Here is a 25,775-nt window from a genome sequence, read left to right as displayed (position 1 = left end):
GGGGCCTGGGGCCGTGGATTGTCATTTACTGTTTTCATTTATTTTTTATAATTATTTTTAGAGGAGGAGCTGGGCAACTGGAGCTGCAGGGCAGCAGGAGGTTCTTTACCAAAATAATTATTAAAAATAAATGAAAATAGTAAATGACAATCCACGGCCCCCTCACCATCAGTGGTGCTCAATATTTCATGTCAAGGACCCCTAGGATTATATGTATTTGGCCGCCGACCCCCATCGGAACATATGTCGTTCCAGGAACCCTCCCAGAAGCAAAGATTTGAGTTAAAAACTTTCACTCTGAAAGAATATATATTAAATGATTTGAGGCACATTTTCATGATTTTTCAAAAACAGCAGACCTATAAGCTCTTAGCGCGGCAAAGAGTGGTACCCGCAGGTTGACCACTCATAAATTAGGGAGAATCACAATGGGAACCACGACAACAGTAAACAATACTAGTGGTCAGTCAGTGCAGGCCTTTAGTTCTGATCTGTGTTGACATCTAGCCAGAGGTATAATCAGAATATTTACACGTCTGTCTGTCTGTCCATCCAGAGAGCAGACACACCATCAGACCACATGTTTGCTGATCCCAGATCAGGCGCATCCACCGAACAGGTACATCCTCCTAACTCACAATGCATTTCTGTTTCTGCAAAAACAATGTCATGGATCAACTATTAACTCTGTTTTCTCTCTCTCTCTCTCTCTCTCTCTCTCTCTCTCTCTCTCTCTCTCTCTCTCTCTCTCTCTCTCTCTCTCTCTCTCTCTCTCTCCCCCTCTCTCTCTCTCCAGTCCTCTCTGGCAGAGTTGCGACAGAAGAGGGAGAGCTTGTGTGAGTTCCGTACTCACATGATGGACCTGGAGCTGTCAATCATCAGACAGCAGGCACTTGTCTACACACACCTGAGTCCTGCTGACAGGTAGGCACACACACACACACACACACACACACACACACACACACATCCTCTCTGCCCATACATCTTTTGGCCACTTGAGCGCAGAGGCAAACGCAGCAAAATTGCAGTCCACCTCAGATTCCTTGAAGGTTGGCACTAAAGCAAGATGCTTAGACACATCAAAGGTGACAGGAGTAGTACCCGCAGGCCGCAGGTGACATACCTGAATGAAATGCAGTGTGAGCCCCTCGTTTCCATCTGCTTTATTCGCACGGCAGTGTGCCTCAATCTCCAGTTTCTTTACCTGGAGCTGGTGCTCAAGCTCAGTTTGCCGCATTTGTAAATTCACTTTCATCTGTGCAATACGGACATCAGCGTCCTCCTTGGATCCATCTGGATCGGGCAGTGGCTGACCACCCCCATGACCACCCCCATGTACCTGTGGCTGTGGCCTCAGCACCCTCCTCACTCTGAGCATGCGCTTGAGGGCCACCATTCGTCTCGCCGTGGGACATACTCGCTGCCTCCTCGCCAGGCAACACCAGTAGGATATTCTTAACGACAAAACCAGACAAAACGTGCATCTTTAGTTCTTCCTTACCTGCAACCATCAGGACGGGAATCTTATAATAGAAAGCAATTTTATTTAAGTCCTCCTTTGCGACAAGCATCCATTTGAGCCAACATCGGGCTGTCAACAACTTTATCGAGGTGCCATCTCTCTCTACTCGAGTCTCAAACGACGTTTCCACAACCATATGCCACTTGAATAAAAAAATATATATACATAACCAGGTTCAGTTACTCTCCACGAGCCCGCATTTGTGCGGACTCACTGGGTCCAGGGTGGTTTATGTTGGAATAAGGCAAGGTGGTTAAATGCCAAAAGTTGTTTTAATCATTACTCTTTTGTGGCATACAGGGTGAAAACAGTTTATTACGTGCTACCGGTGCAAACAAGGTGAGCAGGGCTGAGCAGGACTTAAAGCAATGAAATAAACAAAATATCCTAACGTAAACCCCTCCCAAATCTGACTGTCTAACTGATATTAGCAAAAGAAAACCAAACTATCTAAATACTCTATTCTATACCTAACGCCAAACAAAAATACAAGTGAGGAGCCAGCTTAACTATCTAAGTGGATAACAGTGAGAATACTACGGAAAAATACCTACTATACTACCTGCTCATGTTCACAATTCAAGAATATGCACTTAAGCTTTATGTAGCAATGAGTTCACTCAGTAGTTGAAGTAAAGGGTTTAAGGCACTCTCTTCCCCTGCACGGAGGGCACGCTGTCTCTACTCTACTCTAGAGCATTTACTGAACTGACAGCGGCCTGGAACGTAGTCTTCAGGGTGACTTTATGCTGTCAGGTGGAGCCAGGTGGAGGAGCCGGTTGGATGTGCTGGATTAGGAGCAAGCGACTAATGGTGGAGCGTCGGCAACGCTCCCCACCAATGGCTGGGCTGACGGATCTGCAGGGACGAGACAGACAGGCGCGCGCACAAACAAACACAGGCACATATAGCAGACCCGTAGCCCTACATCCGTAACAGCCGCTATGCGCCAGGGTTTGTTTGTTCAGAGCAGAGTACATACTGTAACGAGGTGGATGTGTTTACACTGAGGCCTCTTTTCCACCACAAGAACTTTGGTTCTAAAACTGGTTCCGTTCTCTAGAGATTCTCGGAACCTCTGTGCTTTTTCAAGGAACCGGCCGTGTACCGGCCTGCGTTTTCCACCAGTTTTAACGGGGGAAATTCAATCGTCAATGATGATTTTCCTCTTGCTTTTGCCATTGTTTATTTCTGGCATCTGCATCTTCCAACCTGTAGAATAGTTCCTGGTTTTTTGGTTCCAGTTCGAACCAACATATAGGGTTCTGACTTCTGAACCAGTTCATTTTCAGTGGAAACACTCTGAACTGGTTCAGAATTAGGCTGGGGTGGGGGGGAAAAGACCAGTCGGAACCGGTTCAACCCTGGTGGAGAAGTGGCTTGAGAGCTGATCTTTTTTTTTTTATCCCACGATTTTGTAACCCATTTTTCACCCCTGTGTCAATCATCTAATGTGATCCTGGGCTCTACACACCCTCCACCAACCTAGTCCCCATATATGGGGGACAAGGGGAGAGCAACGGACTTGAACTCATGCTTCCTTCATGCCTGAGTGTCCAAGTTGCTCCTTTACACCTGACAGGGGGGAGTTTCCCTGGTTGGACGTAGCGCGTGGAAGGAACACGTTATTCCAACCGGTTCCTTTCCCCTCCATCAGGCGCGATCTGTAGGCCATTTTAAAACAGTAGGTTCTATTGTGTAACAATAATGTAAATGGAAACGGTTCAAACCACTAGGTACTATTCAGCGTTTAGTCGACTAAAATGTATTTTGGCTGGGCCTTGGTGGTGTCGTAATGCCTGATTTTTACACTTGGTTGCATGCTCACAACTTGTCGCACTGCGACGCGTTTTCAGCTTGTAGATCGGCTATTTTCAGAGCGCAACCAAACATAAAATATTTTAGTCTTTCAGTTCCACTGGATCTCTTCCCCTCTCTAACATTTTCAAAGTTTTATTTGTTGGCAAAATTGTCAGTATATTTAGTCATAGTATTAGTCATCATGGCTTAGTTTTTATTTAGTTTCTTTATATCGTTTTGGTCAGTGAAAAAAGGCAGTCGACGAACATTCTTTGTCATAGTTTTAGTGTGAGATGTGTTGCTCTGCTCAGACTGCAGGCGGACCAGCTTCAGGCTCTGAGGTCGGATGTGAGACGCGAACTACAGGAACTCGAATTTCAACTGGAGGACAGACTACACAGCCAGCCCCTGGTAACACACACACACACACACACACACACACACACACACACACACACACACAATTGTAAATCATTTATGTCCACATGCAGTGCCACACAATAAGTAAAGTTTACTCCTAGTGATTTATGTGTCACACAATAAGTAAAGTTTACTCCTAGTGATTTATGTGTCACCTTTCCTGCTAGAGAAAAAAAACAACTGTGAACTAGTGCTGTGTTGCCATCTGCTGGTCAGATGCTGAACTGCAACGTGCAATTGTCTTCAACTATTTTGTCTTTGCTGCTGTTCTCTCCTTGTCCTCCAGGGCGGCAGTGTTGATGATCTGTCTACCTCCTCAGCACTGAGAGCCATGGAGCCGGTACGCACACACACAAACGCGTAGGCGCACACAGGGACGATATGAAAATTACACGTCACAGTTATTGTGGCAAAACAAAAATATTGTGGTAATGAAAATGTGCTTAAACTTAAAATGCCACTTTTGTTTAACCACTTGAACCCCCAAAATCCCTATTCTTGGGGGGGGAAACGTTTGCCTAAAACAGCTTGTATATTTGCTATTTGTGGCGAATCGATTTGTGACCGTTTCTGACTGAGGATAAGTCATTGCATTTTTGGACATTTTAGTTTTTTCATGTCATGTGAAAGCAGGGAATCATAGTTTCAAATTGACATATTGGTTGTTCAGTTTGACCCACCAGTTTTGGTGATGTGGCTTATAGAGTAATGTCTCGCAGAAAACAGCGAGTTGAGAAAACAGGCTTGAAAGGTTCACTTCTGTGGACTCCAACATTACACCTAGCTACATGTTTAAGCATTTATTTCATATTTACATGTCTATTTCATCTCTGACACTTATTTCAGACATGCTTTAGTATGTGAAGAGTCTGTCTGTGCTATTAACTCATTTTGGACATTTCTTTTTAATAAAAGTAAAGTGTTTCGAGACAACTTGTTGTGATTTGACACTTTAATAAAATTGAATTGAATAGTCTTCTCTTGTAAAACATGTCTGTCTGTCTGTCTGTCCTTCCAGGTGTCAGACCTGCTCAGGGAGCAACTTTTCCTCCAATCGGAGCTCGAGGACAACGACGAAAGCCACACCCCCTCCACGGCCACGGGCCCCCCCTCCTCCCGCTCCTCCAGTCCAATTAGAGCGGCCTGCGAGCGGAAGCAGGAAGTGTACCGGGCGTCAATCAACATAACGCCCGCCCCTCCCCCTCGCCCCAACATGCCCCCGCCCAGCCGGGAGGGAGAGGACACAGGAGAAGAGGAGGAGGAGGCGAGAGGAGGAGGAGAGGAGAGGAGAGAAGGGATGGAGGCGAGGGGAGGAGAGGAGAGGAGAGAAAGGAAGGAGGCGAGGGGAGGAGAGGAGAGGAGAGACGGAGGGGTCAAAGCAGAGGAACTCCAGCAGCTTATTAAAGAGGTCTGTCTACCGGTTAATTCTTTCACTGCCAACTAGTTTCCCTCTACACCAGTCCACTGTCAACTACGAGATATCTCGTGGATTAAGCTTTTTGTCAAATTACCCTCGCCTTACTCATCTGCGAAGAGAAAAGCCTGGTTACAACCTAAGACAGAGAGAACTGCCTGGTCACAACGTAAGACAGAGAGAAAAGCCTGGTCACACCCTAAGACAGAGAGAAAAGCCTGGTCACAACCTATGACAGAGAGAAAAGCCTGGTTACAACCTAAGACAGAGAAAAGCCTGGTCACACCCTAAGACAGAGAAAAACCTGGTCACACCCTAAGACAGAGAAAAGCCTGGTCACACCCTAAGACAGAGAGAAAAGCCTGGTCACAACCTATGACAGAGAGAAAAGCCTGGTTACAACCTAAGACAGAGAAAAGCCTGGTCACACCCTAAGACAGAGAAAAACCTGGTCACACCCTAAGACAGAGAAAAGCCTGGTCACAACCTAAGACAGAGAGAAAAGCCTGGTCACAACCTAAGACGGAGAGAAAAGCCTGGTCACAACCTAACACAAACTGTTGGGATATAGAAGACATTTTGTAAAATCGTCCTCAGGTCTAAACGGGTTAATCCAGAGCGATGTACAGTAAGCTGGAACAACACATGGTAATACAACAAATACATACAGTAGAAATAGTCATCTAGGATCATCAGCAAGCTAAGAACATATCATCCGTCTAACAGTAGAATATCTGTACAATGAACCTGAGTATACACTATAGAGTGCTAAATCTAAATTAGCCTACATAAGTTTAGCCTTTGCATGCGCCTGTAAAGTCATCGAGGCTAGTGCAAGTGCTACGGCAAGTGCTACGGTACCTTTCCTCTTATTTTATGGTAACCACAGTGTGTGTGTGTGTGTGTGTGTGTGTGTGTGCGTACACTATTGCAGATCAAACGGAGTGTCGCAGACGAAATCCGCCAGGAGATTCTCCACGAGCTGCTGTCCGTCATGTCGCCGCCGCGCAGGTCGCCCCTGGCAAACCAAGAGACCGACCTGTAGTCAACGACATCCTCCTGTAACTACTTCCCTAGTAACCACAGAGTCCTTAGCAACAGCACTGTACAAAATAAACACTGTATGTATACGTCTACACAAGCTGAAGAGTGTCAACTATGACCAAGCCTAGGTACAAACGCAACGCCACGCAATGACAAACTACGCAATATAACACAACTTAGAGCATATGTGGGCAACTGGCAGCCCGGGGGCCACATGTGGTCCCCACCTTCACTTAATGCGGCCCTCAGGTTAATATCACAATACTGATATATTATTGATTTCAGCCGTTACAATTCCAAGGTTCATAAAGTTAACATAACTATAATTAAGGGCATTTGAAAGGCATTTGAAATTAAATAAATAGCAGATCTACAAGCTCAGTTTTGAGCTTATCGGCTTGAGCTTGTCGGCTATTTTTGTGGCTATTTTTGTGGACCTTTAACTGGAGCCGAAGCACAGGCTATACGTAACGTCACATAACTGACTTTGAATGTAAAACATTTCACCACTGAGACTAGCCCTGTCTGTCTGTCTGTGTGTCTGTCTGTCTGTGTCGCCTCCCCCTCCGCTGTAGCTGGAGCCGAGCCTAATTCATGCCCTGCCGTCACTCGGCGGGAACGGCTGAGAATAGCAGATCTACAAGCTTCACAAGGCGCCTCGTGAAGCTTGTAGGGTCATCTACTTATTTATTAGCACGACGCGTTTCGCTGTGAGCTTCGTCAGACGCTGATGAATCTCACAGTGAAACGCGTCGTGCTAATGAATAAGCTGATGATGCAGTAAGTTGTCCGTCTCTCTTCCTGGAGTGTCCAGTCCCTTCCTTTTATTTCTCTTTTTGAAGTCTATGCCTGCTAACTAGACTTGCACCTGTTTTGTTTTTTATGTGCAGGAGTCCCTTCTTTTTTTTTTGGAGCGTAAATTGCACGCGCTCAAGAGGCAATCATCACATTGATGATTGCCTGTTCTCTCACCTAATGGTACCACATCAATACAGCATGGAATTGTGGACAAAGAAGTATCCGACAACAAAAAAATATTCTTTAGTTTTGGGTCTGAGAGGCTAGATGTCATCAAATGGTGGTCCGTGGCTCAAATGCCGACTAAATAACGGGCCTTGTTATGAAAAGGGTTGAAAACCACTGTTCTAGTTCATCATGATCTCTGTACATCCTCCAGTGGTTCCACCACAACATTCCATTAATTCCAGAACATTCCATATAGACCACAACATTCCATATAGACCACAACATTTATTTGATTCCAGAACATTCCTTTGATTCCAGAACATTCCATTGATTCCAGAACATTCCATTGATTCCAGAACATTCCATATAGACCACAACATTCCATATAGACCACAACATTCCATATAGACTACAACATTCCATTGATTCCAGAACATTCCATATAGACCACAACATTTATTTGATTCCACAACATTCCATTGATTCCAGAACATTCCATTGATTTCAGAACATTCCATATAGACTACAACATTCCATTGATTTCAGAACATTCCATATAGACTACAACATTCCATTGATTTCAGAACATTCCATATAGACTACAACATTCCATTGATTCCAGAACATTCCATACAGTGTTGATTTGGTAGACTAAGGGCCGATTCATACTCCTATTTTAGAGCTGAATAAAAGTCGGAGCCTACAATGTGACGTCATTTGAGGTTCGGGGGGGGGGGGGGGGGTACAGTCCTAAAGTCGCCTCTTCGGTGCTACTGAAAATTTCTGACGATATCAGATCTACAAGCTTACAAGTGTGAAATCTGTCATTCGTGGCAGCATCGAGGCCCGCCAAAATACTTTTTTTCCTGTAGATTAAGACAACTCAAAGACTCAAACTAAAACATTTCAGATGACAAAAAGACTATGACTGAAACTAAAAAATGTGCTGTCCAAATCAACACTGCATTGATTAATAGCGGAACAATAACTCCAGCTCCAGCAGACCATACCATGTAACCTAATATCATCACCATTAACCATCCAGTCGGAAACTACAATTACTGTACAGTACATACACTATTGTCCAGTACTGTACGCTTACTGTACATTTCGCTACTGTATGGCACTGTTTCTCAACGTCGCGTCGCGTCCAAACTGGGGGTCCTTTGAAATGACAAAGGTTGAAAATCACTGCAGTACAGTACAGTACAGTAGTTAGTACACTACAGTACAGTTCAGTAAACTAGTTAGTACACTAAAGTACAGTTCAGTACACTAGTTGGTACACTACAGTACAGTTCAGGATGTGTGTGTAGTTGGGTTGTGTTATCCGAGAGGTCAAAGGTCAAGTCAGCTGGAGGTTACAGTATGTTGTCATGGTTCGGGCAAGGAATGTATTTACAGAAGGAGGAGACGTGCGCTGACGTCATGGTACGTGCCATGACACTTTCTGTCAGGGAAGCGCTGACGTCATGGTACGTGCCATGACACTTTCTGTCAGGGAAGCGCTGAAGTCATGGTACGCGCCATGACACTTTCTGTCAGACGCTTTCATGGCTGGCACACCTCGCAACGGAAGTTCCATAACATACATGGCAGTGGATGGCGTCGGCCGGACCAAACACCATTTCTGAACAATTATGACTTTTGTCACATAATCGGTTCAGGAATATAAAAGAAGACATATGTTATTGTTGTCTAATCGGTTGCTTTTCGATATGCACAGTACATCATTTTATTGAGGCATCTACACAGCGGCAGGTATCGTTTCTGTCTCGGAGGTATCGTGAGATTTGGCTGCCAGACAGGGAACGGTCTCGCGATACTTGGTACGTTCAGAAACGTACTTTGTGCTCCTTAGATATCTATAGGATTACACAGTGTACACATCGAAAACCAACACAGCAGACAATAATGTGTTATATACAGTACTGTATGTCTTCGGTTATTTTCCAGAAGCGATGTCATTCAGAAATAGGGTTAGTTCATGAGCTGGTCACCAAGCTCTCATTGACTCCAGTGCGTTCCAACGAACTTCCGGGTGTAGTTTGGCTCTCACGGTGCGAGGGATCTGCCGTCTGGAATTGCCTGATAGCGAAATGACGTCTTTGTCTTTACAGTACCTACTTATTAGGGATGAGGGTGTGGCCTGGACTGGTCGTTGTCATGTTGACAACGATTTGAACCCAATCTGTGCCACGAACGTTTGGTTACGTTTTAAGCAGCAGGTACTACCTGTGCCAAGACGTAAAGTTACGTTATTTTTTTTATTATTATTATTTAATATATATATAGATTTTTTTAAATTATTTTTTCATCTGACGTGCACGCAATGTGCACATGGATGAGCCCACGGTTATTTATTCTTTCATTCGTCCCGCATCTCTGGCACCTGCACACCTGTTTCTATTGTAACAGGTGGCATGGATTTAAAACGACCGATAATTATTATGGTGGAACAGGCAGTGTTGCTCTAACCTCGGTTAGCTCATGTTAGCGCCTTGTCCTGGTTTTTTTTTTTAGATTTCTTTTAGAGATTTGTATGCCTTTATTGATAGTACGGTATACATTAGGTACACAGTAAACGGGGAGAGAGTGATTGGGAGTGACACACAGCAAAGGCCACCCGTCGGCCCTGCCCGGACCACTAGGCCAGCGCCCCCCGGACCATAAATGGTGATTACTGTCCGTAATTGAACCCAGGCTCGGTCATAGTTTGTGCTGCTAACTGTCTGTTTTCACTGTCAAATACGTTTTATGAGAAATAATTTGTTTTTTGGGAGACGTTAAGATGTGTAGCTGAAGATTAATTGTAAATGTTGTAAACCTAAAAAGTCAAATACTGTTTAGCTTACATTCCAGCACTGTCTGTCTCTTTGCCTCGTGCAATAACCATTTCAACACTGAACCAGAGTTGAGTTCAGCGCTCTGTTTGATGAAATGGAGCGATGATGGAGTTAAGATTTTTCTGCCCATCTTCTCTTTTAGTTCAGTTTTATTTGTATTTGTTTTATTTTATTCTTTTCCGGGAGTAAACGGTTAGAAATGTGAAATATTTCATTATTAAAAGTGAAAATGTTTTAACATTTTTGTCTATTTGTAAATGGGGTATATGTTGAGATACTGTGTAGAATAGATAGATAGACAATATAGTTTGATGTTGTATCGCCTCTGGTTTCATTCGAGGATTATTATGATACTAATCCATCTAACCAGACCAAACTAAATCTATCTAGAACCAGAACTAATACTGCTGTATTATTTCAGTGGACAAAACTAATCCATCTAGCCAGACCCAAACTAAACCAAACTAATCAAATCTAACTGAAATATCGTCCCGAATATAAGACTACTCTGATTATAAGACGAGACCCATTTTTCAAGACTCATTTGTGGAAAAATAACAGTGGATGTCAAATAGTCTTCGATTATAATACAACCCCGTTTTTTTAAGGATATTTCCATTGTTCAAAAAATGTAGTCTTATATTCAAGCCAATAGGGTAATGAGCTGATGTTGCTGAAACAGTCGTTCTCAGAGTGCGGTCCGGGGACCCCCAGGGGTCCTCAGCTACACTGATCGTTAGGAACCAAATGGATCATTACAGGTCTGTAACTCTGAGGGTGCACATAAATGGTCCATTGTCATTTGTACACCCTTAAGTCCAAACCACACCGAAGGGTCGAGAGACGCAACAAAACGGTTTTAGCGTTCGTCTCAGCGGTGTGATTATGTCCTGTTGCACGTTGACCCAAGTCGACCCAAGTGATCCAATTGGTTCAATTGAATGGTTGCTTGCAACTACATGCACATGCTACATGCCATCAGTACTACAGGTCCTGTTCGGAAATCAAACCATCAGTACTAGAGGTCCTGGTAGGAGATAAAACCATCAGTACTAGAGGTCCTGGTAGGAGATAAAACCAGCAGTACTAGAGTACTGAATAGTACAAAAACAACCAGTCGTTTTAATGTCATCAACAGGCCATCTGAAATGGCCTATGGTTCATATTGTTCATATCATGTCGGCTCCTATCATATTACCCCTTGAGCGTTGATATGAGTGGTTGTCTCCTATCATAGTACCCCTCACGCTGTTCTTGTGGTACCTCTACGTCACGTCCGACGTCACGATTAATTCGTATATTTATCCTGGGCCCAGCCATGAACTGCAGTACCACTTTTGAATGGATCCAATGCAGTAATTATTTAGTCACAATGCTCTTGGTTCAATATTTATTTTACACAACCCACAAACCATTTTCTGTTTCAAACAACAAATTTTCAAATAGCAGATCTACAAGCTCACACGCGTCCTGAGAGCTGTTTTTCTATCCTTGCGTGACACCATATCGTACAACGAATCGGGGAATTAAACTTGCGACAATATACCAGACAGCGACGATATTTAAGAACACACACACAAACCTGTTGATGAATATGTTAAACTATAAAGTGTTACTTTACAATAAAACTACAAAACTATCATATACTTTACAATAAAACTACAAAACTACCATATAATACTGTACAATAAAACTACAAAACTATCATACTTTACAATAAAACTACAAAACTGCCATACTGTACAACAAAACTACAATAGCTGAGTTTCCTGCTCAGTGATGGGATGACTCTTCTACTTAAGTGGTTCTCAAGGTGGGGGTGCGGGGACCCCCAGGGGACCTTGAGGGGGTTCCCGGGGGTCCCCCCCATGCAACAAAATGAGTTGATATGGCATACAAATCACTTTAACCACTATTGGGCCCTATTTTGCGTGTCTTAAGAAGTGCCAGGTCTTATGACTTTACTTTAGACCTTGGACAATGGACAATTGGACAATGCTATTTGGCTGCTTTAAGTGGCCAAACGGCATGGGCCACACCCAAAGGTTTGTATTACCTTTTTTGTTTTAATAGACGATCTACAAAACTTGTATGGGGGTCCATTTTCAGATGGGGGGGGGGGGACCGCGTGGGGCCAAACACATAATTTTTTGGGGGGGAAATTTGAGAACCACTGCCTGCTCTATTGATGTGTTGTTGTTGTTAATGTCTGTATTTGTTACATGTGCTTTAACTGTACCTGTGGTTGTTGGGGGGGAGCCGACCCCCTTATAGATGACGAGAATTAAACCATAATAAAAATAAAGATATATTTATTTTCAATAAAACTCTGAACTGACTGCTTACTTACTTGACACTGGGAAAGCATCTGCAGTGTCAACTCCTAATGGGTTTTAAATGGGTTTTACTCCTAGTGGTTTTAAAGCCACATATCAGGTTTGTTAGAGTCTAACAAACCTGATATGTGGCTTTAAAATAACCTTAATAATAGAGACAATGCTCCATAAATAAATACTGAAACCAGATATAATCTTTAGGGAAGGATGTATGCATGTACTATGTGTACTATATCTAAACTCTTCATTTCCATTTTCCAGCCATGCAGTTTGAAAAAAAATATATATATATATATTTTAAATTATTATTTGGGGAGTCCCCCAAAATAATTTGGCCCACGGGTTGAAAACCCCTGTGTTAGACTATACTTGTGTTCAGTGGTGGACAAATAACTCAAATGTTTTACTTAAGTAAAAGTATCAATAGTGCAATGGCTGAATTCAAAGTGTCAGGTGCTGCCATTTCAAGTTTTCAAATGTATCCTCACAGTGCATTGCGATCCGAAGCATTGTGAGCTTGTAGATCTGATATTTTTAAATGGCCAAATTGGCAAAAATGTATAGGGCTGAAATGTTTAATGTATGTTTTGTAATAATAATCAAAGTAACTAGTAACTAAAGTTTTCAAATACATGTAAAGGAGTACCTAGAAGCAAATGTTTTGGTAATTTGAAATAGTTACTGTACTGTATCAAATGGTAATTAATCAGTCTGTCATTACCTATAGTAATACTGTAGTACAGTATTACTATAGGTAATGACAGACTGATTAATTACCTACAATGACCACCAGAGGGCGTCTAATGACCATAAACATAACTGTGCGTTCAACTTATACTTCTAAACAGTCTGTCTCACAGATAACTTCTCAAATCACACACCAAACTAGTGAAAATAGCAGATCTTCTTTATTTTTTATTTTTATTTTTTTTTCTCCAAAAATCATTGTATTTGTTTTTAAATTCATGACATTCATGGGGTTTGTGGGAATGTTTTTGAAATAATTCAAATCAAAATGTAGGAAACCAAAAATATAGTGACCCATTCATACAAATGTGTCCATGATCCAACAGTATGTTTACTATACTTTACATCAGTGCTCAGTGGTTCCCAAACTTTTTCATGTCAAGAACCCCCAAATTGAGATTTTGTTAGCCCGCGGACCCGTATTTGAAGAGATATGTCAGGGACCCCCATAATAGAAGCAGTGATTCTCAACCCGTTTAATTTCAAGGACCACCAGTTTGACATGCATTAGTCTACGGACCCCCATTTCATGTCATTTCTATCTCTGGGACCCCCAATTTATATTTTAAAATCAATGTTAATTTAACTCTGAGAGTGAACAAATGGTCCATTTGACCCCTGGGGGTATTTCTAATTTCCAGTACACGTCTACTCCACTACATCTCAGAGGCAAATATTGTACTTTTTCTCCACTAAAATTATTTAGAAAACTTTATAGAGTTTGATTATTATTACAAAACATACATTATCCACTTCAACCCAGTATACATTTCGGCCATTTGAAAGTAGCAGATCTACAAGCTCACAAATGCATTGTGAGTACTGTAAATGCATTGTGAGTCACAATGCATTTGTGAGCTGCTATATTTTCAAAAGCTTTGATACATTTTGAACACTTAAACGGGACATTCTGCATAATGAGTATACCTTCTACTTTTGGTACTTTAAATACATTTTGATACCAATACCTTTGCACTTAATATACACAAGTATACATGCTTTATTCCAGACTTTTACTTGCAAAAATGTAAGTATGTCAGTACTTTTTCCCTGTCACAAACTGTCTCATCAAATGTCTGTCTGGTCTCCGGGAGGCTGATAAGAGCAATGCAAACTTCCTGCAGCGGTTAACATTTTACCGTCTAGCAACCACTGCATCGCCATGGTAACAGACAGCCACTGACGGTCTGACTGCCCTCTGAGGCCACACTAACTGAATGTTGTGTCAAACAAGGTTTCTTTTATTTTTAGTGGTGCTGCTAGCCCCTCCCGAATTAAGAAGCTGTCTGTCTGTCTGTCTGTCTGTCTGTGTGTTTGGAGCATGGTGTGATGATTTGATTGGCTGAGCACGGAATGTGATGTATCTGAAGATGTATGATGATAAGAGTGCCCCTCACTTCACACGAGTGTGATTTTTTTCAAACTCTGTGTCTCATAGGAGGGCTGAGGGTAGTTCAGAAACCCGTCCACCAGTGACATCATCGGTTTCTGAACTGCCCACAGCCCTCCTAGACACAGACAGAGTTTTTGATATTTTATCATGAACATTATAGTGGGGACCAATTATATGAAGATATTGAAAAGTGATGAAGTGGTCCTTTAGTCATATACATTTATACTAGGCCTATGTTATGACACTGAGATTTAAGACAGCATTGTGTGTGTGTGTGTGTGTGTGTGTGTGTGTGTGTGTGTGTGTGTGTGTGTGTGGTGTGTGTGTGTGTGTGTGTGTGTGTGTGTGTGTGTGTGTGTGTGTGTGTGTAACCTAACTAGTGACAGATGGTGACAGAGAGAGAGAGAAAGAGAGAGAGAGAGAGAGAGATAGGGGGGGGGGGGGGTTGGCTAATACAAATGGAAAAGATTTGTCACGTGATCCCCGGGTCCGTTTTACTGACGCAGAGGCCATATGGCGCGTGCCGTATGCTAATCACCTCTCTCTCTCTCTCTCTCTCTCTCTCTCTCTCTCTCTCTCTCTCCATCACCCTGGCCTGGGTGAAGCTATATAAGTAAGTAGCTCTATCTCTCTTTCTCACACACGCGCGCGCACACGTAAACAAAAATAGTGGCCACATACACACACACAGAGCCGCGCTCAGCCCCTCAATGCCTCGTGTCAGAACCATTTGAACAGGTATGGCATTTTTTCTCTCACCTGATTCCATAATTAGTTAATTATCGACATCATTAAATGAATAGTGCTAATTAATGAATTAGGCTAAACGCGATGCAGAGCGGCGTATATAGGCCTGGCTATATAACACACAGATGTTAATGTTTTATTATAGGCATATATCAATGTTCAGCTCATTTATCATTCAAATTTGGCCTATATTGTATAGGCCTTCCCAGTCAGAGAATACATTTAAATGACATAAAATTGTTCATGCTATTTCTCAAAAGCTTGGAAATGGAAACCTTTTTTCAAATGATGAATATCTTTGCTCTGTTTGATTATTGTTAAAAAGTCATTGTAGATCATATAATATATACAGTCACCTTTTACAAGACAAAGCAGGTGGAAATTATGGATATAACTTTGTTCTCAGAAAACGTCTAAAAAAAGGATTTGGATTATAATTATTTTTTTCTATACTTTTTCGCCGCTTTCGGGGTTCATTCTCATTTCTCTCTCTTTCTCTCCCCTATACGTCGCATTGGCCCCACGATTCCGCGAACGAACGTGGTTTTCAATTTTTTATATCAAGGACCATTGATTTATTTATTCTGCATTTGAGCCACATACGGACGGACCACTGTCACACACACCCAAAACGCATAAGATTTTGTCCACAATTCCATGCTGTAGGAGGGATAAGTATAGGCAAACGTTGATAATAAAAAAATAATACATTCTCTAATTGTGTAGACTTCTTGTAAATTAAATAATGCAGATGTTTCAACAATAATTCTAACTCTTGAGAGCATAACATTTTACACTCAACTTCAAGAGTTAAAGATGGCTATTCTATAAGGGTCCATTTGGTTACAAACCTCTCCATCATTTAGCTGCAACGTGCATCACCTGGAACCGGTTTATAATGTTCACATGTTTATAACCTAAATGACCACAGGCTATATAGCTGTGATATATAGGCTCATGACACATGTAAAACCAACATGACATATACGTACATGTCTGTAAAATAAATATATTATTATTGGTGTTTCCTCATAGTCATTTAATGCAATCTCATTCCGTGGTTGAATTTAAAATCTCAGGGCAGACATATTTTTGTTTTTCTTTGATGTTAATGCACAATGACAATAATAATAATAATAATAATTAATAGTATTATTATATTTTGTATTATTATTATTAGGCCTATTATTAAACATCCTGTAATCTAAAAGCACGTTCTAATCTTATACGTATCACATGTGATACGTATAGTGCACTATATGCACTAGTAACTATATAAATATTACATAACTGTGTTTCATTTGCCAAGTGTAATTATATATCATAGAAAAAAAGCTGATAATGAGTTATAATATGAAATATTAAAAATAAATTCTGAGGATAACTGCAAACATTCAGTGTTTTTAACACAAATTAATAATTCTGTCTGTCTGTTTGCCTGCATGCCTGCCTGCCTGCCTGTCAGAGAGATGACCAAGTCCTTCACAGAGCGCCAGGAGGAGGTGAATGCAGAGATGGAGACGTGTGAGGGAGGTGGAGGAGGAGGAGGAGGGGAGGAAGAGGAGGAGGACGAGGAGGGATTACAGCACTTAGAGGATGAAGAGGAGGAGGAGGAGGAAGAGGAGGAGGAAGAGGAGGAAGAGAACGGAGAGAACAGGAACAAACCCAAACGACGCGGTCCCAGGAAGAAGAAGATGACCAAGGCTCGAATGCAGAGGTCTGTTTGAGTCTTTATTTTTCCAGTGGTGCCTATAACCGCTTCAACTGACCATGCAGACTGCAGCCAAAGAGGTTATTTTGTGCAAAAGTGCATTATTGGCTATTTCCCCTAATATAAGCCCTACACAAATTTACACTTTATATGCAAAAAAAGAGATCATCATATATACGGAAAAAAGGGAAAATGTGTACAATATAGAAAAATCACAGTGACTAAAGTGAGCAGAGCTCTTATCATCGTACGCTCGCGCGTGCACCGGTGCGCACACTGGACATTATTTGGTTGTTTGGCTAAGTTACTGCAGAATTTTCAATCATTGTTCAAACTATTTTAGTATCTAAAATTATGGTTTTGTACATAATCTTTACAGGCACTATATGTACAGTACCAGTTTGCTTACTGTATGTTGATGTATGATTTAATTGATAATCAAATAAACTACCTCCTTGAGGGGGTTCTTCCAGGTGGTCCCCAGCTAAATGATGGACCAAATGGACTCTTACAGTAGATCCTTAACTCTAAAATGAAACCAAATGGAACCGTTAGTTAAATTATTGTTAAACGTTTGCATTACTTAATTTACAAGAAGTCTACACAATTATAGAGAATGTAGAACAATTGTTATTTTGACCAGTGTTTGCCTTTGCCTGTTGTGTCTCCAGTCCTAATGCCTGGTACCAAACAAAATCTTATCCAACGACAACAAAATATTCTTTCGTTTTGATTCCACGAGGCTAAATCTCACCAAATGGTGGTCTGTGCATGGCTCAAATGCCGAATAAATAATGGAAATAATTGATATGAAAAGTGTTGAAAACCACTGATATAGATTATGATGTTCATATATTAATTGACGACACACGTTGTCCCCTCTCCAGGTTCAAGATGAGGAGGATGAAGGCCAACGCCAGGGAGAGGAACCGCATGCACGGCCTGAACGATGCCCTGGAGAGCCTGAGGAAGGTGGTCCCCTGCTACTCCAAGACCCAGAAGCTGTCCAAGATCGAGACCCTCCGCCTAGCCAAGAACTACATCTGGGCCCTGAGCGAGACCCTCCGCTCGGGGAAGTCTCCCGACCTCATCAGCTTCGTCCAGGCGCTGTGCAAAGGTACTGTATTTCAATCAATACTGTGAAACACAAACACAAATAAACTATTTTTCATTGGACATACAACCAACATATAGAACAGTGGTTCCCAAAGTGGCGTCCGGGGACCCCCAGGGGTCCTTGAGGGAGTTCCAGGGGGTCCCCAGCTAAATGATAGTTTGTAACTAAATGGACCCTTATGGGTCTGTAACTCTGAGAGTGTACAAATGGAACCAAACGGTTAAATGGGGGTCTGTAGACTAATGCATGTCAAACTGAGGGTCCTTGAAATTAAACTGATTGAGAATCACTGCAAGAGCCGGTCTTAGGGGTCCCTGGCATGTCTTTTCAAAAGGGGGTCTGCGGGATAATTAGTGTCATTTTGGGGATACAATTGATATGACAAAGTTTGGCAACCACAGATATAGAGAGTATGCGCATACATGAAGTGAGTGGCAAAGTGAGTTTAATGACGTTTAACATTGTTTAATGCAATCAATTCTGCAGGTATGTAACTATGTACAGTATGTATGGGCGGTCATGGCCGGAAAGTATCGTTTTTTTGCCACTCATCATACCCGCAAAACGTCCGGGTATGATGATGATGTCATGCGCATAGCCTCTATAGAGGTCCTAGTAGGATATAAAACCATCCATCAGTACTATACAGGTATACTGGTTCCTTCCTGGTATAGGATAGAAAACCAGCAGTATACCAAAACAACTGATCACTGAATCAAATCAACAGGTCTTTCCCAGCCCACCACCAACCTGGTGGCCGGCTGCCTGCAGCTCAACCCCCGGACCTTCCTCCCCGAGCAGAGCCAGCCCGGCGCTCACCTCCTCCACCCCCAGACCGGAGCTCCGTTCCCCGGACACTACCCCTACCAGAGCCCCGGGCTCACGGCCGGCCTGCCCAGCCCTCCCTACGGCACCATGGACTCCACCTCGGCCGGCATGGGCCCCGCCTCCCACACACACCACCACCACCACCTCTTCCACCACGCGGTCAAGTCCCACCACCACCCCCACCTAAACCTAAACACCCACCACCACCCGCACCACCACCAGTACGGAGGCGGAGGAGGAGGGTTCGAGCCCCTCCTGGAGGGTCCGGCGGGGGGGCTGGTGGTGGTGGAGTGCTGCCCCAGTCCCGGGGGTGGGGGTGTTGGGGGTGGGGGCGGCGGCTTCGACGGCGCGCCGCTCAGCCCGCCCCTCAGCGTCAACGGGAACTTCACCTCCTCCTCCTCCTCCTCGACCTTCTCCAAACACGACATGCCGCCCCTCCTGTCGTCGTCGTCGGGCTCCGAGTTCGCCTTCTCCATGAGCTACGGAGGGGGAGGGGGAGTAGGGGGGGCAGGGGCGGGGCCAGTGTACGGTGGCGGCGGTTCGCCCCCGCGGCCGTGCGGCGCCGAGCTGCAGATGGACGGCGTGATGATGGCGTTCGACCACGGCCAGATCAGCGCCATCTTTAACGACTCCTGAGGACCGGCGGGCGGGCAGTCGGGCGGGCTGCGATCGAGACACCTCTATTGGTGGAATTTATAAAAGACTAAAAAGACGGACGGTTGTGTGTGTTTGCGTTTGTGTATAATAAGGCGGTGGTTCCATTTCAAGGAACCCCCGGTTTTGGTATGCATTAGCTCTACAACCCCCACAACTCTGAGGCCCCTCATTCACCAAAATAACTTTGGTTCTAGAACTGGTTCCGTTCTAGATTCCTGGAACCTTATTGGTGCTTTCACAGAACCGAACCAGCCATTTCTTTCAATTCATTTTCAGTGTTTAACTGTTGAACTGGTTCAATATTAGGCAGGGGAAAAAAATACGTCAGTGGAAAAGGGGCCTGAGAGTGCACAAAATGGAATCAAATGGACCCCTTAAATACTTACAGGTCCACTTGGATCCAGTTGTGCACTCCCCTCTCAGAGTTACAGACCTTTAAAAGGGACCACATGGTTCCTAACTATATTGATCATTTAGCTGGGGACCCGCTACAAGTCCCTGAAGGACCGCTGGGGGTCCCCGGACCCCACGTTGAGAGAACCACTGGTGTGTAAGGACGCACGACCAGAGCCAGGCTGGGAGGCATACTTTGGTCCAACGGACCATTGGTTCGACGTAGCATTGGTCCAACTCGGGGTTAGGTTTAGGTGTGCTGCCCCGTGCTCGTGGTTATGGTTAGGGTGAGGGTTTGGGGTAGGTAGTCGATGGGACCAATGGATCGGACCTGTGCCCCGTCGGACAAAAGGCATGCACTCGAGCCATACAGACTACTGTTGCTACGATGACAGCTAGCATTTCACAAACTTTTGTTATGTCGGAAAACAACATTCGAAAAACATGGCAGTTTGATCATGTTTCTTGTACACAACTACAATGTTTTGTGATTTATAATTGCAACTATAGGTACTACTAGTTCAGTTGCATTACAAGCTAGCCATCAACAATTTGCTAGCTTTTTTTTTAATCTAAAAAACAAGATTTGAGCTTTGAAGACTATAGCAGAAATCGAAACATTCTGTGCACTTAAATTGCTTTTAAATTCACAACATTGCAGCTTGGTTTTGTTTGTATAAATGGATCCATTGACCTCGTTGCTGGTGATGAATGTGGGCGTTTTGTCTCCTTTTCAAGTGTCTTATTGCATTCAGTGCATGCAATGCGTATGTAGATTAGCCACTAAGGCTAACAACAGGCTCCAGATTATTATAATACAATAAGATCTGAATTACAATATAAAAAAAATAAATAGCTAAAGTTGCATATCTACAATTTGTGAGCTTTGCAGGTTGGCTGTTTTCTTTTGTAATCTTTTGTTTAAATGCCTGAAAAATGTTGAGATTTTTGGGTGATTTTCTTTTTAAACGTTTATTTTTTACGATATGCCCAAAATAGGGAATCCAGGGTTAATGTGATTAACATGGACTCCAGCCATGTCGATCTCTGTGTGGCTCTGATGTCACTTCCTGTTTGTTTATGTAACGATGATGTCAGTGATGACGTCCGTTTTCTCACACTTATAATAATAATAATAATTTGTGTTATTATTATTACAATAATAATATTGTATAACTGGATGTACTGTAAATCACTATAAGCAATAATCTGGGATAAACTATGCAATCTTTAAAACCTGAAAAACACTTGGCCAATAATGAAATAAAAATATAAGCAACAATAATAATAAACATTTCTATTTTTCAACAGTATCTTAATCTATAAGTTCACTTTTCTTCTGTTTTTTTGTACACAATTCTCTGACTCTGTCTGTTGTTGTTTTTTTTACAATGTTTCAGTTCTAGTCGACGCTATTTCATGTCATTTCATATTAATATTTTATAAGATAGATGATTATTAAAACATTTTATTAAAAGGAAATTAAAAGGATCTGTCTGTGTTTCTGTCTCTCATTTGGTGAACTTCATAATAGTTTGTTTTCTGCTGCAAAAGCCCCCTACTTTTCCAATGGGCAGACCAAGGCGTAGTTGGAGGAAAGACTCACTGGCCTTGGGACGTCTCGGGATCCCCCAGGAGGAAGTCACTAATGTTGCTCTGTAGAGGGAAGTCTGGAGCACTTTAGTGGAGCTATTGCCCCCGCGACCCGACTACGGTCTACGGATAAGCGGTTGAAGATGGATGGATGGGCTGAAAGGTTTGGAAACCCATGCTCTATATAGCAATGAGTATAGGCTACTATCACAATATCTAGCTTTTTAACATTTATGTTAACCAAAGAAAAACGCATGGCTGAGCTGGCTGGAGAACAATTCCAAATTTGGTCAGAGTTTATATTGAGAGGTGATATGCAGCATCTCATTTTAGAGGGGGTCCCTAGACCTAGAATGTCTGTGATCATTCATATACTACTACTGTGCCAACTGTATGTAACAACGGATATTGTTTCTATAGGGAATGTGTACCACACTCTATACCAAGTGGACCTCTGACACAGGCCTATATACTGCACATGTATACAGAGGAGCTATAGGCGTTGACACTACACCTGCCCCTGGCAGGTAAATAAAACTTTCGGGCTGCAGGTGGAGTTTGCTTTCAGGTTGCCCGACCGGGCATGTGCTTGTTTGAGAGGGGGGACGCAACCCTCTATAAACACAGCATGAGATATCAGTCTAAACACCTGAGCACGTCTGTTCTGTCTTCTGGTCTGGGGAATGTAAAATATAAGAGCACTGTTTATGTGCTGTTTTCACCTGTTGCTACACGTGACAAAATGTGAACCCATATAGTCTGACTATGATAGTCATAGCTGGGTATTGGTATAAACATTGAGGTATGACATTTTGCATTGCACAGCCCCAGAAAGTTAAAAGTTCCTCACTGGAATTCCCCTCAAGGACCCTTAATGAATTGGACCCCACTTTGAGAACCACTGACTTCACTGAGATCAGCTCAGAACTTAGAAGGTGCTGCGCGCGTTCCCGTGACTGAGCACGGTGGTAACTCCACGGGCGCGCGCCGCAGGGGGAATCCGTGACACACAACACACAGCCGGGGGCGCGCACTAAACTGTCACCAAGGAGACGGGCACGCACAGCGCGAGGAAATAACACACTTTTCGGTGTACAGGCGTCCCTTTTATCGGCTTGTCAGTTTTTTTAACGCGCACATTATTTGATATATTTCACTTAAAAGTATAATGACGTCGCATTCAGCGAGCGGCGCGTCGTGCGGCAGCGACAGCGCGGAGGAGCCGCGCGACGCCGACGAGACACCGTCGCCCGTCACAGACAAGAAGAAGAAGAAGAAGAAAAAGATACAGACCGCGGTGGAGGAGAAGAAGAACAAGAAGAAAGGGAAGGAGAGGAAGAAGAAAGAGGAGGAAGAAGAGGAGGAGCAGGAGGAGGAGGAGAAACTAGACGAGGAGGAGGAGGAGGAGGAGGAGGAGGAGGAGAGGTTTGTTGTTATAAGTGTTGGTGCGCGCGCCGCGCGCGTGTCACTGTGCTGTCTGTGGTGTGTGTGTGTGTGTGTGTGTGTGAGGAAATCACAGCTCAGTCTCCTCTAATGGTGCGTTCACACAGGCACATACAAAGATACAGTCTAGACTGCCATTCATTTCCAATGGAAGTCAGCGACATGAAGGTACAGAATCAGATAGCCTAGCCCTACGTCAGACGTTTGTAGCAATGTAGCTGCTACAAAAGATAAACCGGCTACAAAAAGTTGAGCTGGTTTCAACTTCAGCTACAAAGATACAACAAACCTACACAGTATTCAAGTATTGTGTAGTGTTAGTGTAGGGCCAGTCTTTAAATCGTATGCACCTGCCAGTGTGAAGTAATCGTCTCATGTTGTTTTCTCAATCCTGGGAGTGGGACTGGGAGTTTATTCATGACATGGCCTAAAAACCCTGCCTCACTGTTTTTCTAGTCTGTTAGGAATTGCAGGCTCAATTTGCACAGCCTTATTGGAACGAAATTGGGCCTACTTACTGTCTTCACAGGTGTTGCCAAGCAGCAATGATACTAATGAAGGCTCTGTCCCCCGTTTTTTGCTTTGCATTGCATCTATTGGGCATTTTGGCTTACAGCCAGGTAGTGCTGGTTTAATATAACGTCTGAACTGTTCATGTGTGATTTGGGGCCTGATTTAGGGCCCCAAATCACACCTTATAAACTAAGCATGAGGTCTATTTCAAACAAAGGGTTTTTTGACTGGGGGTGTCATATTTTGACAGCGGCAACTGCCTGTCATAATTTCACCCTCCTCCCTATCTAAGTATTGGACTGTATTAGGATGTTGATATTCATTTTGTATTCATCCTTAGGGCCCCAAATCACACCTTAGAAAGCAAGAGTGTCTTTTTCAAACACAAAGGTCCTCATTCACAACACAGAAATACGCCCAGGTGTAAATGAGATGCGTAATGATCGCGTATTTATCTGTCCGAACTGCTGCGTATTAATCTAACATCAGAAGGGGCTCCCTTAGTTATTCATATCCCATTCTTGTGTGTGTGTGTGTGTGTGTGTGTGTGTGTGTGTGTGTGTGTGTGTGTGTGTTAGGCCAGAATCCGTCCTGCTCAGAGGGATCTTCCGCCTGGGGAAGATCAGTCATGACGTTCTGCTGACCAGCACACGGTTGTCATGGACACCCATCCTCCCGGAGATGCCCACAGGTCAGTCACCTCCGTTACTATAGAAACCCACAGGTGTCAGTGCTGTCATGGTATAGTTACATTGTGTCTGTCTGTCTGTCTGTCGTCTTATTGTTTGACTGGACTGGGGATGCTTCTGGGGTGTTTTGGAGGAAGTGTTTTGCTGTTAAGTTCTGAAGTTCTGAGTTTTCCTGATGTTGTGCACCAGAATGCAGTGGTTTTCAACCAGTGGTCCTTGAGGGGGTTCCAAGTGGTCCCCAGCTAAATGATGGACACTTATTAGATCAGCTCTTGAGAGCGTAATATGAAACTAAATATTTGGTTTCATTTTACGCTCTCAAGAGTTTAACTATTGTTAAACATCTCCATTACTTAATTTACAAAAGGTCTACACAATAGAGAATGTACAATAATTATTATTTAAACGGTTGCCTGTTGTCTCTCCTAATTAGGCATGTAACGATTCACTCAACTCACAATACGATTCGTATCACGATATGAGGTTCACGATACGATTTTTCACGATATTAAAAATATATATATTTTAAAGAAAAAATACAGTTTTTTTTAATTTTATATAATTTTTCCCCCCTGATATTTTTTATTTAACTACATTGCAAAAGAAGTAGCATTACTTTTGACAGTGCAGAAACATAATTGCCTTCCTTGATGAGCATCAACGACCATCATCACCTGGGCACAGTCACAGACACACACAGCTCCCCTACGATATATCGTTACATGCCTTTGCCTACTCCTAATGGTGGGAGGACAAGCAGCACCACACACACTGGTAGCCAAAGTGCCAATAGGACACAGAGTTATGGCAGGTACTGTAACTGCATGCCTTCTTCAGACTTTTCCTGACGTGCCATAATGTATCTCAATATTCATAGGATCTATATATCGTCGCTGTCCGTCAGAAACCTTGTTTCTTTTTGGTGTTTTCGGTGTATGGTTTGTGTGTGTGACTGCTGCATGGAAACATGACGTGCAAGAACATCAGATTGGGTTACAATCTGGTTGACAGGAGATGTTTGAAACATAGACTGTAGATGGAGAAAGAAGGAGATGTTTGAAACATAGACTGTAGATGGAGAAAGAAGGAGATGTTTGAAACATGGAGAAAGAAGGAGCGATGGAGAGAGAGACACACGCAAAGAACACAAACATTCATGCCAGTGAAGGATGTATATTGAATTGAATTGAATTGAATTGAATTGAAACCAGCAGTTCTGAAATTATCCGTACCTTAACTCAAACCCAAACGTTTACCTAACCTCAAGACAACGTTGGCTGGCTGGCTGGCTGGCTGACAGACAGACAGACAGACAGACAGACAGGCAGGCAGACAGAAAGACAGACAGACAGACAGACAGACAGACAGACAGACAGACAGACAGACAGACAGACAGACAGCTGGTGAGGTAATGGAGAAGATTATCGTTGAGACACCGAAAAGAGAGAGAGAGACACACACACACACACACACACACACACACACACACACACACACACACACACACACACGGTGGTCTTGTATGTTCTCAGTTACATGGAGTCGGGTAACCATGGTAACGATATTGACCCACTAACACCATCTGTTTTAGTT

General features: G+C 43.1%; 3 protein-coding genes across 3 annotated transcripts in view; all 3 read left to right on the top strand.

Annotated features, from left to right (window-relative positions):
* Positions 1-10,253, top strand: part of itprid2 (ITPR interacting domain containing 2) — a 52,007-nt gene extending 41,754 nt beyond the window's left edge. The window contains exons 21-26 of the mRNA XM_080785920.1: positions 557-619; positions 797-924; positions 3,637-3,736; positions 4,032-4,085; positions 4,764-5,153; positions 6,094-10,253. Coding sequence (XP_080642046.1) covers positions 557-619; positions 797-924; positions 3,637-3,736; positions 4,032-4,085; positions 4,764-5,153; positions 6,094-6,204 — 846 coding nt within the window. The 3' untranslated portion in view covers positions 6,205-10,253. The remainder of the gene's footprint in view (positions 1-556; positions 620-796; positions 925-3,636; positions 3,737-4,031; positions 4,086-4,763; positions 5,154-6,093) is intronic.
* Positions 10,254-16,707: 6,454 nt separating this feature from the next.
* On the top strand, positions 16,708-19,530 carry neurod1 (neuronal differentiation 1; the record flags this gene model as incomplete). The annotated part of the gene is made up of 4 exons (XM_080785919.1): positions 16,708-16,955; positions 17,837-18,066; positions 18,794-19,053; positions 19,117-19,530. 4 exons carry the CDS (start codon positions 16,708-16,710, stop codon positions 19,528-19,530), a joined length of 1,152 nt encoding a protein of 383 aa, XP_080642045.1.
* A 3,175-nt stretch (positions 19,531-22,705) lies between these two features.
* cerkl (CERK like autophagy regulator) overlaps positions 22,706-25,775 on the top strand; it is a gene marked incomplete at both ends in the record, with an annotated part of 37,791 nt that continues 34,721 nt past the window's right edge. Inside the window, 3 exons of the mRNA XM_080785918.1 lie at positions 22,706-22,834; positions 23,903-23,916; positions 24,072-24,197. Coding sequence (XP_080642044.1) covers positions 22,706-22,834; positions 23,903-23,916; positions 24,072-24,197 — 269 coding nt within the window. The remainder of the gene's footprint in view (positions 22,835-23,902; positions 23,917-24,071; positions 24,198-25,775) is intronic.

The sequence above is a fragment of the Protomyctophum bolini genome (assembly GCF_963924005.1).
Source record: "Protomyctophum bolini genome assembly, chromosome: 16".
Classification (NCBI taxonomy): Eukaryota; Metazoa; Chordata; class Actinopteri; order Myctophiformes; family Myctophidae; genus Protomyctophum; species Protomyctophum bolini.
The sequence above is the reverse complement of the archived record's forward strand: the minus strand, read 5'-3'. Positions and strand labels throughout refer to the sequence as shown.